General features: G+C 35.6%; 1 protein-coding gene across 5 annotated transcripts in view; it reads left to right on the top strand.

Moving 5' to 3' along the window:
* The window catches only part of NRXN1 (neurexin 1), a 1,134,059-nt gene that overhangs the window by 198,373 nt on the left and 919,521 nt on the right, over nucleotides 1-16,165 (top strand). The window contains exon 4 of one of the 5 annotated variants that reach the window (XM_077749163.1): nucleotides 1,172-1,208. The exons of the other annotated variants lie outside the window; for them this stretch is intronic. Coding sequence (XP_077605289.1) covers nucleotides 1,172-1,208 — 37 coding nt within the window. The remainder of the gene's footprint in view (nucleotides 1-1,171; nucleotides 1,209-16,165) is intronic. 5 annotated transcript variants of the gene reach the window in all.

Below are 16,165 nucleotides of genomic sequence, written 5' to 3'. Positions count from 1 at the left end.
TTGTGAGAAATTTCTTAATAGTAAAGTTGAAATCAGGTACCAGTTTATGTATGCTGATTTAAATACACTATCACAATCCTAGTTGACTTAATCTATCATCAAGCACTGCAAAATAGAAATCTCTCAAGTGCCTCTTCTAACCCGTCATGAACATGTTCATTGTCTAGCAATACAATCTTTCATATTGTAAGCATTTACATGTTTTTGTTGGCTTAAGTATTTCCCCTAAATTTATAGAATTTATATTTTATATGTGACAAATTATAATTTAAAATACAAATTTTAGGGGCACCGTGGTGGTTCAGTCAGTTAAGCATCTGACTTCGGCTCAAGTCATGATCTCATAGTTTGTGAGCTTGAACACTGCTTCAAGTGAACCTGCTTCTCTCTCTCTCTCTCTCTCTTTTTGCCCCTCATGGGACTCTCTCCCTCTCTCTCTCTCAAAATAAATAAATAAATAAGTAAATAAATAAGTAAGTAAATAAAAATAAGATACACATTTTATTTATAAGTAACTTTATAGTATTAGTTTGTTATGCCACTTTAAATACATTAGCTATATGAAAATATTAATTTATAATATGTAAACCATATATTGTAAAAGACAAAAATGTTATATGACACCATTTCAGAAATGATATTTTTAAACCCAAATTAAGACATGTTATGTGGCAAATGTAAATATAGTTATGGAGATACAATGACAAGCTATTTGAAATAAAGACTGGTCCAGGATATCCATTTTTCTAGGATTGAGGTTTTTGTTCTCAGAAGATCTACAGCATGGACAGGAAGAAAACTGGCAGTCTTCCAGCAAATATGGCGCACAAAAATGGTTAGTTTGACTGACGTAGTGATTTTTTTCCCTTAAGTTTTTCTTCTCTCTTTTTATTTGAATGTTTCTTAACACAGCATGGACTCTCCACTTGGCCACAGGCCCCACCCCCTCTACTTACCTTTTAAGCCTTGACCCTGGACGTACTCTAGAGGAGGGGTAATATGCACATAGTAGCCCTGCATTTTCCTCTAGACCCGCCTGTGCCAGAAAAGGAAATAAGATGCATGTTTCTTAGCGGGAGTTACCCCTTGAATGGTCAACCATAGTTCTCTCTCAGTTAAGCACATACTTCCACAAGCCTCTTGTTAGACTAGATACATGTTTACAAGTAAGGCAAAGAAGTAGAAGATCCTAACAGTCATGGCATTTCATTTATTTGATGAAAAAGGAAAAGAAGCAACTTATACAATGCATGAAACATCATTAAAGGAGGACAGCACTAGGAGTATAGAGAAGAAAAAATAGTGCAATTGTTGTGCATGACAGAAGAAAAGCAAAATAGTGTAATTGTTGCACATGACCTCTGCCCTTAAGGAGTTCATTGTGTAGCTGCAGAGATGAAATCAGCATAAACACAGCTTGCTAAAATTCGTAGGATTATGGTGGGATGTCACAGGAGGGAGAGATTGTATGGGCTGAAATTCTTCAGGTGTCATAGAGGAGATGGAGCTTGAATTTGTATGAAAGTTGAATAACATTTACATGCTCTAAGGAAAGGAAGGTATTATTAATCTTGGCCTAGAAGTACAAAATCAGCAAGGAGGACTTAAAAAGCACACTGACCTCTTTATGCTTTGAACAATATCTACAAGATAAAGAAAAACAATCATCTTGCATCTTATCTATTAAATTGATACCCACCTGTTAGGGAAAGCTGTGAATTATGTAAATGGTGATTTTTAATAGCTGTTGTAACCACTTGTTTACTGAGCAGTTGATATGTGCTGGTCACCATACTAAATGTTTTATAAAATTTGTTACATTTAAATCATTCAGTAGCATCATAAGTTAAAATTCTTTTTACCAATTTTGTAATTAAAGAAAGTGAGCCTCAACAAGGTAAAATTACTTGCCCAAGCTAACAGCCTGAATTCTTACCTATTCTTATCTGACACAACCATTATTTCTGCCCTAAACCTTTATTTTATATTACCTTACCCAAATACTGAGAAGATGTGCAACTTCTAATTAAGTAAATGATTGGTCTCATTCATATGATCTCCTTTATGGCAGTCTTCAGAATATTCAGTTGGATTCTTACTTGGCTGTAAGTAACAACAGTAAGGTTATACCATTCTATTGTTTCCTAAGAACGATTATACATTGTTCATTAGTTCATTCTTCATTTACAAAACCTTAACACCTGCTAAGTAGTAGGCATTGTGTTTTCCTTCTTTTCACAGAGGAAAGTGTCATTAAAGTAATGAGGCTATGCAGAGTATCTTTAGGATTTATGCTTTTTTAACATTGAAAACTCAGACATGACCATGCACTCTGGATGTTGACTTTGAATTGTTGTTCAAGATAATTTATTTCAGTTTTATCTGATTTTTAAATTTTACATAAACCAATTTGTGTCTATAGATATTGCCACAGTCAGTATCTGTTGCCCCAAACATTTCTTATAATAATGATTCTTTAGTGACTTAAATATTTTTCCTATAAAAACCTGAAGGATCCTGGATCCTGGATCAAGATTATAGAAAATCACAGAAGGAAAACAGGAGCAAAACATTTTTAAAATGAAAAATAAAACCTGTTCTACTACTATGAACAATTAAAACCAAAGACATGCCTCATTTTCTTATTAATTTCCAAAACTATAACTATGCAACTCATTTTATGCTTTAACATGTTTTCGTATTTATCAGATGTGAAGAGAATATTAAAGTTCTCAAGCACCACAATTTACATATTATAACATAAGAATTACCAGAGGCCTTTAACTATTACCTACATTTAGATTTGGTGATGTGCCCCAAACTGTCCCAATTTTATAGATAAAGAAAATAAAACTCAAAGCTTAAATTACCTGCCCCAAACAACCTATATTTTTAAGAAAAAGAGCTTGAGTTGTAACCTAGTATCCTTATCTGATTTGGGCTGGAATGTTCTTCCACACATGTATACTTGGGCAGCATAAATGAATGTGATTATGCTGATTTTTCTAGCATTTAAAGATTATTTTTCTTCTGGAGATTTATTATTCACATAGAATTAAAATAATTAATTATCTCAAAGTTTAATTTTGAAAGTTTATACCCATATTTCCTCAGAGAATTTTAATATTCTCAAAGCAAATGTCATCTACTGGCATGCCAATTATCATTATTATTGGAAACATTTACATTCTTTAAGTCACGGGATAAGATTAATCTACTAGAATTTACTTTTGAAATAAAATTAAAACCTTCCTTTAGAACCAATAGTAGAATTCCCTTAGCTAAATATCAAAATATTTTAAATGTAACTGTCTCTTTATCATTGAAAAAATAGGACAGAATTACGTAAGAAATTGAAAGTAAAGGTCAAACATCATTTTCTTTGGTAGGCCTTTTAGTTTGCCTAAATGCAATCTTATTTTAAGGACATAACTAGATTTTCATCTCTATCATATTATTCCATCTTGCACTTAGGAGTTTAAATCTTTTTCAGGAGACAATCTAAAATGTGACTCCTTTAAGATCAATTGTGGTTTATGAGCCCTGTTTGAATTACAAAAATTATAGTGAAGGTGAGACTACAGAGTAGAAGATATCCCATCTGAAAGCAGTTTTGAAAAGTAAGCTCTCCCTGGGCTGTCTGAGGTTATCTGTATTATTCACAGAAAATACAGATCTAAGGGAAACCCTAGTAATTTCTTTGCCTTTCCGATATGAAAGAGGACAAATCTAATAGCCTGCTTTGCCCTGCTAAAGAGCAGGGAAGGACGATATAAAAGTAGGCTACAAAGACATTGACTGAATCATAGAGTATTACAACCGCATGAAGTGAGGACAGCCTCTCTATTTCAGTGTTTCTCAAAGTGTGATCTATGGACCATCTGGCCAAGCATCAGTAGAGCTCTTTATTACTAAGGAACAAAGGTAGATTTGGAGCTGTAACTCAGACATGGTGTTGAGCCCTACCTAAGATAATTTAAGATGCACACACACACACACACACACACACACACAGGGAGAGTGAGGGAGAGGGAGGGGGAGCAGAGGGAGAGAGGGTAAGAGGAAATATACAGTGAAGATTAGAACTGTGTATCTGGGGTGCTGGGTGGCTCAGTCTGTTAAGTGTCTGAGTTTGCCTCAGGTTCCTAAGTTTGACCTTTGCATTGGGCTCTGTGCTGACAGTTCACAGCCTGGAGCCTGCTTCCTATACTCTGTCTCCCTCTCTCTCTGCCCTCTCCTGCTCGCTCTCTCTATCTCTCCGTGTCTCAAAAATAAATAAACATTAAAAAAGATATACTTACCTAATCGAAACCTTCATTTTACAAAATAATTTTCACAGTATTTCGCATTTCTACATCTTTTCATGATTTCTCACCGTATATGTGTACCCCTTTAATATTTTTAAAATACATTGGAAAAAAAGAAACATTTAATAGATGATACCTGAGTCTTATACTTATATTGCTCTTGCATTGACCTTCACCCTTAGGTATTAATTTTGTCATAAGTTTTCATTGTCTTCCCAGACCAACCCACCCATAAAGTTTTCCTCTGTCTTTCAAGATCTTATTCTGTTTCCAAAACTGAGTCCTGTTAGACCTTTCCAACTCCCTTTTCCCTGTCAGCTTTCAAGTTCTATAGATTATCTTTATCTAACTTTTCTTTACATATAAACACCTCTGTTTTCCATGGGTGGTGCCATCATATTTCATGGTTATCTCCTCATACAAATGTTGCTAATTGTTCTGCTAACACTAATTTTCCAAGTTCTAGTCTATCGTGCATGGTTAAAATAATATCTTCAGTTTGTGATCCTTACTTAAAAATGTTTTATAGTCCATCATTGCTTACGGTATGGTATCCAAACAGAAATCTCTTATTATTCAAGATCTTCCAAATTTCAGCCCTGTTTTTCCTTGCTTGCCTACCACTGTTACTCAGAGTAAACAATCAGTTCCACTCAGAATGCTTTTTCTTTTTGCAACAGTGCTGCAAATAGAAATGGGTTCTACTGGCCTGCTCTTGGGAAATGCACAATCTAGTGGTTAAAGCAAACTGGGTATTTGTATGTCACTAAAAGTTAGCTACCAGTTCTATACTATTCTGGAAAATTATTTTCTCATGTTATAAAACTGAAAATTTGATGCAAATATGAAGGTAAGAAGAGAGACGAAACAATAAAACAAAATAGTCATTTCCATAGTAGGGATAGAATTTAGAATTAAACACGAAATTTAAAAAGATTAGGAGAACCTACCTTGTGCATGTGCATCTGTCTCCAATAAGCACTACGTCTCTGAAACCAAATTTCCAGGAACTAAAATATCCATGGGAAACTCAGAGACCCCATACTTTCTTACTGAGTTCATCTTAGAAACACAAGATCTCTGCTCATATGTCCAGAGACACAGATAGTTCTGATGGTTACATCTCATAGTTTCAGGCTACTAAACGTACCCTGGCTACAAGAAAAATAGAGACATTTATTAAGAGGATATTGGGGGCAGCTCATAATCAACATTTGAGAATTTCATGTAATTTCTTTTTAGAGCATTTTTATTTTTATATTCATTTTAAGTAGTTCCCAATTTCTTTTAACTTTACGGTATTGAGAAGAGCAAACCTGAGTAACTTAGCCCCCTTGTATAAGACTACAGTGGCCACGAAGGTGACCTACCACAGAAATTGCCACTGGGGGCAAATCCTGCTGTATTAAAAGTTAAAGGAAAAATAGTTATGAGGTGATCAAGCTTCCTTCTCTCCGGTGGAGTTCACTATTTGTTGTAAATAATTTATTGAGCTGTATCGGATATGGGGTTCGTAAGGTCTCTGTGTGGATGGATAAAATCTGGAGGCCTGCACAGCTTTGACAGTGTCTAAAAAAGTCCATCAAACAAAGGTACCAGATCAGATCTAGAAGTTCCTATAAAACATCAAATTAAGTGAGATCTGGGGGTTTACAGAACATGCTGTAATTAATTGTGTTCTTTATGTTCACAGTAGTCAACATTACCCTGCAATTCTACTCAAACCTGGTAATTCAGAATAAGGTTTTAATGACTTTGCACATGAAAAACGTATTTTTTTTCCCTTTTGCTCCTGTCATACCCCACATGAGTTGGTTGTGGCTTCTTCTTAGGTTGTGTTTATTTTGCGATGTGGTCTTGAGGCAGAGGGGAAAGAGGTGATGGAGAACCCCACACTAACTTCTAAAACTTCAGCTTGGAAGGAATGCTCATTTCCATTCACATTTCTTGGATGAGCACAAGCCACATGGCCACTGCTGTCAGTAGATGGTAAGAAGCAGGTAGTATTTGTGAATGAGAACTCTGTCTGCTACACCTAGCACTGAGTTATCTCTGTTCCAACTCAGTCCAGGTCTACGTAAACTTGAGAATTTTAAAATTGGTTTTCAATACTGAATATAAAATGTGTACACATCTGAACTATACATCCTGATAAACTTTGACAAACCAAATGTGTCTGTGTAACCAGCGCCCAAGTGAACCCAAGAACAATAACAGAGTTTAAGAAGCCCTTCATGCCCACTTTCACTCACTAGCCCATCACCTCCATTAAGGGTAACTACCATTCAGCTTTCCAGCAACACAGTTTAATTGTGGCTCTTTTTGTACTTTGTATAAAAAGAATCATAAATGCTCACCTTAGCCAAACTTTTCTGTATACTTTACTCAAATATTTTATGTCAGGATAAAGTATTAATAGTTTGTATAGTGAAAACAATCACTTTCATGATCTCTATCTGGTATCTTTTGTTCAACAATCTGTTCTTGAGATCTTTCCGTATTGGTGCATAAAGTTGTATATTGTTCATTTTCATTGTAGCATAGTTTCTATTGTGTGATGATTTTATCCATTCTGTTCTTTATTTGGACACATTTCTGTTGCTCCCAGTTTTATACTGTTGTGAATAGAGTTGTTCCTCATAATATTTATTATGGTGCATGCCATTTGGTGAACATGTGTAGTCTTTTCTCTGGGGTTTATATTTAGGTAGGGAGAGTCTAAGTCATGGAATATGCTTACGCTGAGCTTTAGTGAAGACCACCAGTTTTTCGACACTTTATGTCCTCAAATTTTAAGAGAAAGTGAATGAGACAATTTATAGGACTCTAGTACTGGAGAAGATATTTTATAAACATTAAATGGACAGAGCATTTAAAATTAGGCCAAAGAGAAAGTGCATGTCATGAAGTTCTAACAAAGAAGAAAACGATGTTGCCCTAAAGAATGATGACCATGATCTTGGTACGGGGAACTCATGTGTAAATGAATGTGTTTTAAAACTAGGAAGAACTGAGCTTTATTTTATTTATAGTAGATAGTACACAATGCAGAGCTTTTTGAACTTTTTTTTTCACTTAGAAACATCTGCCTAATGTTTCATATGCTTTTAAATTAACTTAGTCTTGAATAGGTACTAATAAAACTACTGTGTGTGACAATTGATAATAAAATTCTTGTGTCATATCGGTTTGTGGATGAGTGTTTCTTATTATTCAAAAGAGAACATGGGACTTTGTTCATTTTCACAAGATACTCCTTCTGCAAGGTAGTTTGGGCCTCCCTCCTCTTCCTGCCGAGCTACTGAATTATCTCTAATTGTAATTTTTTTTACCAGTGTAGATAATTTTTCATAATTAAAATCTTTAGGTATTGGTAACTGAATATATCGAAAAACACAAATAAAAATGAGGTGCATTTGCCAGTAAAGAAATTAAAGTTCAAACAATGGCCTAGTGCCAATTAGGAAATCTGTAAATGGATGCTGTGTTCTGTATGGCCACAGCCAGAGACTTTATGAAGGAACAAGCTCATTTTTTTTTTATATAGCAAGAGCAGTATTCTCTGTGTTTCTGTGTTTTCCTAATATCAAGTAGAACAGAACTCACATTGTGAGTCTTGGTAGGGCAGACTGAGAAGACACAGAGAGCACATGTAATTGGGTTCATTCAAACTCTATAATTCTTTAAAATAAAATGGTCTGTTAAAGCAACGTTACATATGATATGACCAAGAGTTAAAGGTTACTTCATAAATAAAAACATTAATTTTAGATGCAGAAATCAATAATTTATTTCTATGGTGACATTTGAAAATAAGTCTTTAAAAGAATTTACTTTGTTTTTCCTATTTTCAGTATTATAGCCAAAGGCTCACATTTATACCTTATAAGAATAGTGCCATTTGGAAAACGAGGTAGTAAGGCATACTTCCCAAAAGCATTTTATAAATGTACAGTGTATTTGCTGCTAATTATTGTGTTATAAAAAAAAGAAAAGAAAAAACAACTGCTATCATAGAAGCTATCATAGAATAAATTATTACCAAATCCTATATGGTGATATTCATAAATCAGGCATGAATTGCAGTATAAATGAAAATTATAGCATTTCTGTGCTAAGAGCCCTCCTGCATTTTTAAAAAGTTTTTATTGGGGCACCGGGGTAGCTCAGTTGGTTGAGTGTCCAACTTCAGCTCAGGTCCTGATCTCAGGACTTGTGAGTTCGAGCCCCACATGTCCATCATACTGTGACTTTTGATACCATTTATGTACTGATAAACCCCCGATGAATATCTGTAATCTTGATCTCTACAATGAGCTCCTGAATTATATAACTGACTACCTAGTTGACATTTCCACTAGGATGTTTAAGAGCTATCTCAGATTTCTCAGGACTGAAACAGATCTGTTCATTTTCCCTTTCCAAACTCATAATTTCTGTAGAAATCCCTTTTCAATAAATATTATCATAAACCTAGTTGTTTAAGTCCAGTATTTAATAATTGTTATTGATTCCTCACTGGTCCCCTTTCCAAAATATAAGTGCACAAATGTGATCCACCAATTGAAAGCCCACATGAATCCACTTTCAAAATATACCCTCAGTCCCTGTGTTATTTTATTGCTACAGCTAACACTCTAATCAAGCCACCATCACCACCATCATCCAATAAGATGGCTGAAATAGTGCCTGAATTAATCTCTAAAATCACTCCTTACTCTGGATCTACATGACTTGGCACCTTTCTCACTCTGTGACCCCAGACTACCTCATATTTCAGTCTCTTTCACTTGGTCTGTTTCAATCTTACTGACCTTTTCATGTCTTATGTTCTCTAAGTTTGTTACTATTACAAGGCTTTTTGCTAAATAAATGAATAAACTATGGATACATTGGAAGCATTCAGGGAAAATTAATGGCAGCAAATTATCTATAGGCAGCCCATGGATTTACCAATTTATTGATTTCTTTCTCCCTTTTCCCTATAGTCTGTCACTTACATGCAGTCAGTTCAAGTACACATGAAAATTCTAGTGTCCAAGCGTTAAAAAGTCATTATGATTGTGAATGCCTATGCCTAATCTTTCCTGTTCATTTAGCTTGATGCAATTTTAAAACAAGTGTTTTGTGTTGTTATTCATCTCACCAGTCAGAAAGCCCCTTACTGAGTACTGACTTCTGGGGCTCCAATTCTTCTTGTAGTCCACTTAACTTTTTGTCCAAGTCCAAGGCTGCCCTGTCTATTTAAGTGGCTATTTTTCTGCCTGGGCCCAAGGTTTACCTACAGGCTTCGGAGAAGGACCGTTGTCTTACCTAGGAACCTGACCCTTTGACTGTGCCTCTGGCCTCAACATGCTTATTTGTTTAGCCCTAAGGCCAAGCCTATATTTCCCCTTGCTGGGGAATCAGAATCTATTCTCAGAGAGTCTCACAGCTCAAATACACACGAGTGTTTTAAAAGCAGCTACTTTTAGTCAGAACTGTAAAATTATATATTGTAGGAATAGCAATTTTTCTATTTATTGCCTGCCCCTACATCTTATTTGTTTGTTTATACATGTATGTACTTATTTATAAATGTTTATTTATTTACTTTGAGAGAGAGCACTTAATACAAAGTGCAAAAAGAGCCACAGGTAAACTGTGTTGCTAGAAGCTGAATGGTAGTTACCCTTAATGGAGGTGACGGGCAAGTGAGTGAAAGGGGGCATGAAGGGCTTCTTAAAGTCTGTTATTATTGTTCCTGGGTTCACTTGGGCGCTGGTTACACAGACACATTTGGTTTGTCAAAGTTTATCAGGATGTATAGTTCAGATGTGTACACATTTTATATTCAATATTGAAAACAGATTTTAAAAGTGTCAAGTTTACATAGACCCGGACTGATTTGGAACAGAGAACCTAATGCCTGGTGGAGCAGACAGAGTTCTCATTCACAAATACTACCTACTTCTTACCACCTACTGACAGCAGTGGCCATGTGGCTTGCTCTCATCCAAGAAATGTGGATATAAGTAAGCATCCCTCCAAGCTGAAGTGTTAAGAGTTATGGCACTAATCTACACATAAAATGTAAGTGAGAAGACTCAGGCGATAAAGTGACCCACTCTTGATTTCAGCTCAAGTCATGATCCTACACTTCAGAGATGAAGCCCTGCCTTGGCCCTTGCTCTGATAGCTCTGAGCCTGATTGGGATTCTCTGTGTGTCTCTCTCTGCACCTCTCTTGCTTGCTTGAGTGTACATACATGAGCACTCTCCCCACCTTCTCAAATTAAGTAGACATTTTGGGTTGTCTGTGTAGCTCAGTCGGTTGAGTGACTCTCTTGATTTCAGCTCAGGTCATGATTTCATGGTTCGGGATTGAGACCTGTGGTGTCAGGCTGTCCACTGACAGCATGAAGTCTGTTTGGAATTCTTTATCTCCTCTCTCTGTGTCTCCTCCACTTGTGAGCTCTCTCTCTTTCTCTCTCCTCTCAAAATAAATAAGTAAACTTGAAAAAAGAAAGAAAGAAAGAAAGAAAGAAAGAAAGAAAGAAAGAAAGAAAGAAAGAAAGAAAGAAAAGAAAGAAAGAAAGAAAGAAAGAAAAACTTTTCTCATAAATAAATAAAATATAAATGAGAACAGGCCAAAGTGTAGTAGTCATACCCTTAACCCTTAAAATATTTAAGATTATAAAATGCCACACGTGAAATTTATACACACTTGAGTATATAAAATTACACTCTTGTAAATTCAACTTTTTCCCCCACATACAAAAGCCTAGAATTATATATTATTATTATATTATTGCTAGAATTATAGCAATAATAACATAATACCACACTCTAGTCATATTTTTCTTTGTTTTCTCAAATAAGTTTTTCATATATTGGATGTAAATTAAGTGTTCAGTAAATACTGTTTCTCCTTTCCATTTAACCCCTGATTTCACAATTTCACTCCTCCTCCCTCCTTTTTAATTTTTTTTTTTTTTTTTGCATGAAAAGATGTAGTTAGAAGGTGACTTTATAGGAATAGTTGTGGCTCTATCTTCTTCGCTATTATCCCCCCCATTTCAAATTTTGCCCTGAGAGCAGAAGATTGTTTCTAGGACAGACAGTCTGGCCATATGCTTTCCTACCCCTTATTCAAAGTGTATTTGAGGTGGTGTGGAGGTGGGAAAGGACAAAGGTCAACACAAGTGTCCCATTTGTGTGGCCATTCACACAGAAGAGAGTCAATTCCTGTTGTAGAAATGCTTGATGTAAATTTGAAGGACAAAAGAATTTAAATTTACCTCCAGGATGTTAACCATCTGTGACTGATCCCACCCATCAATATCTGGTTGATTCTTTGACATTGAGTCCTTTGTATTTTGAGCTTTCTCAAAAATCAAGCAATATATAATCAATTACTGAGCATTTTACTGTGAATCTGGCACTATTCTGGGTGCTAGAATACAGCATTTATTGTCTTGTAGGAGCATGGAGAAAAGTTTGGAAAACTTAATTTGCTATGTGAATAAGGAGTATAATCTTGATGTTGCTTCTACCACTAATTATGGTGGCAGAGGTTAGCTAGTCATATTGAATATCTACTACGGGATTTTACTTGTTAAAGTAAAGCCTTTATTTTACTATAGCTACATGGGGATAGGTATTATTCCTGCTGTTCTTCCGAGGAAAACATTTCTATGTGTGTCTTCAGCACATCTAGCTTGTTTTGGTGGCCTACAGCCATAGTTCAATACCTCAGACTTTCTCCTCACTCTGACAGGCTTGGAATAGACTTTAAGTCATTTCTTTAGTTATCAAAATTGCATAACATCTAAAATATTTGACAACATTGGTCTTAGTGACTTCTGAAGGGGGTGTTGGGTTTGGCAGGTGAAGCATTGCCTGCCTGCAGAGATCTTAATATGGAAATAATTAAAGTGAGGGAAGGAGTCACTGGAAGCCTTTCAGGCTTATTGGTGTTCAGGTTTCCCTAGTGCAAGTGCATGCCAACTACTGACTTGTGTGGTTTGTCTAATGAAGTTTAGTGAGTGAGTGCTGGAAATGTAACCATTTACCTTTTCTACTGCCCCACAATATGCTCAATAATCTATAACAAGTTAAGAGATGCAAATTAATTCATTATAATATATAAACTATAACTGTAAGAGAGTATTTGTCTGAAATTTAATTAAAAGGCTGAATTCTGAATTCTAGGTAGGGGCATCAGCTGTACTGACAGATAGGGCCTTTACATACACTTTTATATTTATAACTGTGGTATGTAGTTCTCGTGCTTTATTAGATGTGGTAGGAAAGAAGAATGAAGATGAAGATTTAATATCCAAAGGAGTACACTAGCAAGGTTGCTAATTATCTTATTCATAGTGTGCAAGGTGCATTTTCCCCTCTTTCTGGTTCCTGAGCATTAACTCTTGTATAAAATAGGGCTGATTCCTTTTCTTCTCCATGATCATCTCATCGTGGTTAGATTTGGCTGCCATGTCTCTAAAAGCTCTGTAGGCTAACCATATCCTCTGAGTTACATGTCTTATGCAAAAGGCAGGAAGTCCTCAAGACTAGGATGTGGTTGTGCATTTCTTTCAGGGGAAAAAGAATTCATTTTTTAAGGATTTCCCCAGTATGTGTTCAGTCACTTAAGTACAACCAATTTGAAAATTGTAGATGAGTGGTATTTGTGAGCTCTATTCCATTTTCTCTTCAATCAAGGTATGAATTATTACTTTGAAACAAACCACACTGGGTAAATTTTAGATATTAAGACGTAAGTATTTCATGACAGAATTTAAAGGGAAAATTAAATTTATTTTAATATTTTTAATGTTTATTTTTGAGCGAGAGAGAAATCATAAGCGGGAGAGGGGCAGAGAGAGAGAGAGGGATAGAGGATCCATAGCAGGCTCCTTGGTGACAGCAGGGAACCTGATGCAGGGCTTGAACTCTTGAACTGCAAGATCGTGTCGTGAGCTGAAGTCGGAAGCTTAACCCAGTGAGCTACCCAGGCACCCCCAAAATTAAATTTATTTTAAAATAAGAAGTAAACTTTTATTAAATGTTAAAACTTAACTTTTTGTAAATGTATAATTCATCTTAGCTCTCACATATGAACAGATGAGCAATTGTTCATCCTTTTTATTTTATCCTTTTGCAAAGTCTTTTATCAAATGTACTAATCATTTAAATAAAACAAAGACTAATTTAGTGTTTAAAATGTTAACATTGTTTTAGAAAATGTAAAGAGAAAAACAAAAGGAAACATTTCTAGCTGGAACAGATTTGGTCTCTAGGACCTGTCTCCTGACTCAATGATACTTATAAACACCTGCTACTGGGTCACTTGGGTGGCCCAGTCAGTTAAGTGTCTGACTCTTGAGTTCAGCTTACATCAGGATCTCATGGTTCCTGAGATCAAGTCCACGTCAGGCTCTGCTCAGCACAGAACCTGCTTGGGATTCTCTGTCTCTCTCTCTGCCCCTCCCCCATGTCTGAAAATTTTCTTTTTTCTTGTTTAGGAGCTAACTCAATCCAGAGCAAGTATCGCCTTCATCCGTTTTTGTTTTCTTAGATTCCTGTTTTCACTTGTACAATGTGCCAATACCATATTATAAATTTTGTGTTCCTTTAGTGTTTTGCAGTGAATAATCCAATACCTAACTTTGTCAGCCTACAACCTATTCTATGCCATTCAGGGGTTTCATCTTTTATAGGTCATTAACTGATGGTTATAGCTTCTATTCCTATGGTGCTTATTCTGTGTCAGGCATCATTTTATATAAACCGATATAATAATTACTACATTCTTAAAAAGAGAAATATTCTTATTATACCCATTTTACAGATGGAAAGATTTCAACACAAAGATGTTAAGTACTTTGCCCAGTTCACACAATACTAATGGTGGAGCTAAGATTTAAACTGAGTCAGGCTTCATGTTCTTAAAGATAAGACTTGCTGCTTCCCTGAACTTCATTTTTCTTATTAGTTAAATGAATGGATCAGCAAAATAAATATATTGATAGGGATAAATGTTTATATGGAAATCTCATACTTGCTTTAATTAGAAATGTCCCCTTATTGATGATTTTCCACATATATGTGTTAAGAATGATAACTTCAATGGTTTTTTATTCTTTTTCTCTTTATAACCTGTGACACAATTATAGTCCTCACGAGTGCTCAGGAAGAATTTGGTTGGTTGATTCAGTGGTTGATTAATTGGCTTTTGAGAAATTGGCACTGCCCCACTTGGAAGGCAAACTGTACAGCAAGCCCTGGGAAACCACAGGCTGGAATTATACCAGGCGCTTCTCCTTACTTACGAATAAGAACAGAACAATGTTCTAGTTTAGAGGAATTGGAAAAACTTCAGGCATCACTGTCTACCTCCCGGGTCACTTAGAAGGAGGATGTGAACAGGGGAAAGGACAGAAGGAAGACCAGGACAGGAGGACACTTTGTGCCATACATCTTTTTTATGTTTTATTATTTTTTAGCTTTGTGAATATATCATCTGTTTAACAAGTTAAATAAATCATTGAGAAAAGTTACTCTGGTCTCAGAATAAGTCCCTAGCAGTAAAGGTGAGCAATCCTGAGGTCAAGGTTTGCCTCTGTTTTGTCTAAAGGGCACCCTTTACTGAATTGCAAGAAAATCATGTGAGTTCAATTAATTGGAATCACTGAAGCAGTGAGATTAGGGAAGACAGTCGTCTGCAGACAGTCATGTTGAAAAACTACAATAACAGAGTGAAATAACCTAATAGGGAAACCGAATAATGAATGACAGACACTATCAGAAAGCAATTTTGCACTAAACCAAATAGAATGAGTAGTAAGATTAATAAGAATTTAGAGAGGGGAGAAATCAGGGTGGGAGAGAACATAATGGCTCTCTTTTCCACATTTCCATCACCAGGGCTGAGAGAGTAACAGTCTCTTACAGATATAGTAAGGAAAGAGAATCGGTCCTAGTTAATCCATGCTTGCTGACCAAACACCTCAATATTCATGATTCTGCTCTACTTATTTTGAAGAGAGCCTACAATTAAATTTAAGGACAAAGTGACCTGTGACCAATGTGTGCAGATGGAAAACATGTCTATTATCAAGCAAGCGGAGTGGTGCGGTGCATCCAGGGACAAGTCAGTGTGGTTTAATGGAAATGGCAAACACAGTGATTGTTATGAGCAAAGTCGGCTCAGTTCAGTGTCAACTGGCAAGTGCTGATGAGTCAGGGATTATAGCAATTATTCTATAGCTGAATGAGCAACCAAGTTTTTCTTTTTCTTTTTTTTAAACATTTTTATTATATTACACAAAGTTACATAATATGAGATCTGTTCTTTAAATAAATGTTCAGGTGTACAATATAGTATTTTTAAATATATGCTTATTTGTTGCATAGTGGATCTCTAAGTGTGTTTTGCTTTTTTTATTCATACTGCATGATTGGAACTCTATACCCATTGAATAATAACTCCCTCATTTCTTCCTCTTTCCATACCTGGAAACCACTATTCTGTTTTCTGCTTCTGTGAATTTGACTAATTTAGAGACCTCCATATAAGTGGATCTTATAGCATTTGTCTTTCTGTGACTTATTTCACTTTGTGTGTTGTCTTTTAGTTTTGCCCTTGCTGTAGCATATAACAGGCCTTTCTTCTTTTTTAAGGCAGAATAATAGCCCATTATATATATATTATATTTGTCCAGTCATTGTTTTTTGGACATTTAGGCTGTATTCATCCGCTAGTTACTGTAAATAATGTCACAGTAAACATGGGAATGCAAATATCTGACACACTGTTTTCAATTCTGTCAGATAAATACCTGAAAATGGAATTGCTGGATCGTAGGGTAGTTC

This window comes from Crocuta crocuta, unplaced genomic scaffold (genome assembly GCF_008692635.1).
Source record: "Crocuta crocuta isolate KB4526 unplaced genomic scaffold, BGI_CrCroc_1.0 scaffold118, whole genome shotgun sequence".
Classification (NCBI taxonomy): domain Eukaryota; kingdom Metazoa; phylum Chordata; class Mammalia; order Carnivora; family Hyaenidae; genus Crocuta; species Crocuta crocuta.
This window is presented reverse-complemented; position numbering and strand designations above follow the sequence as displayed.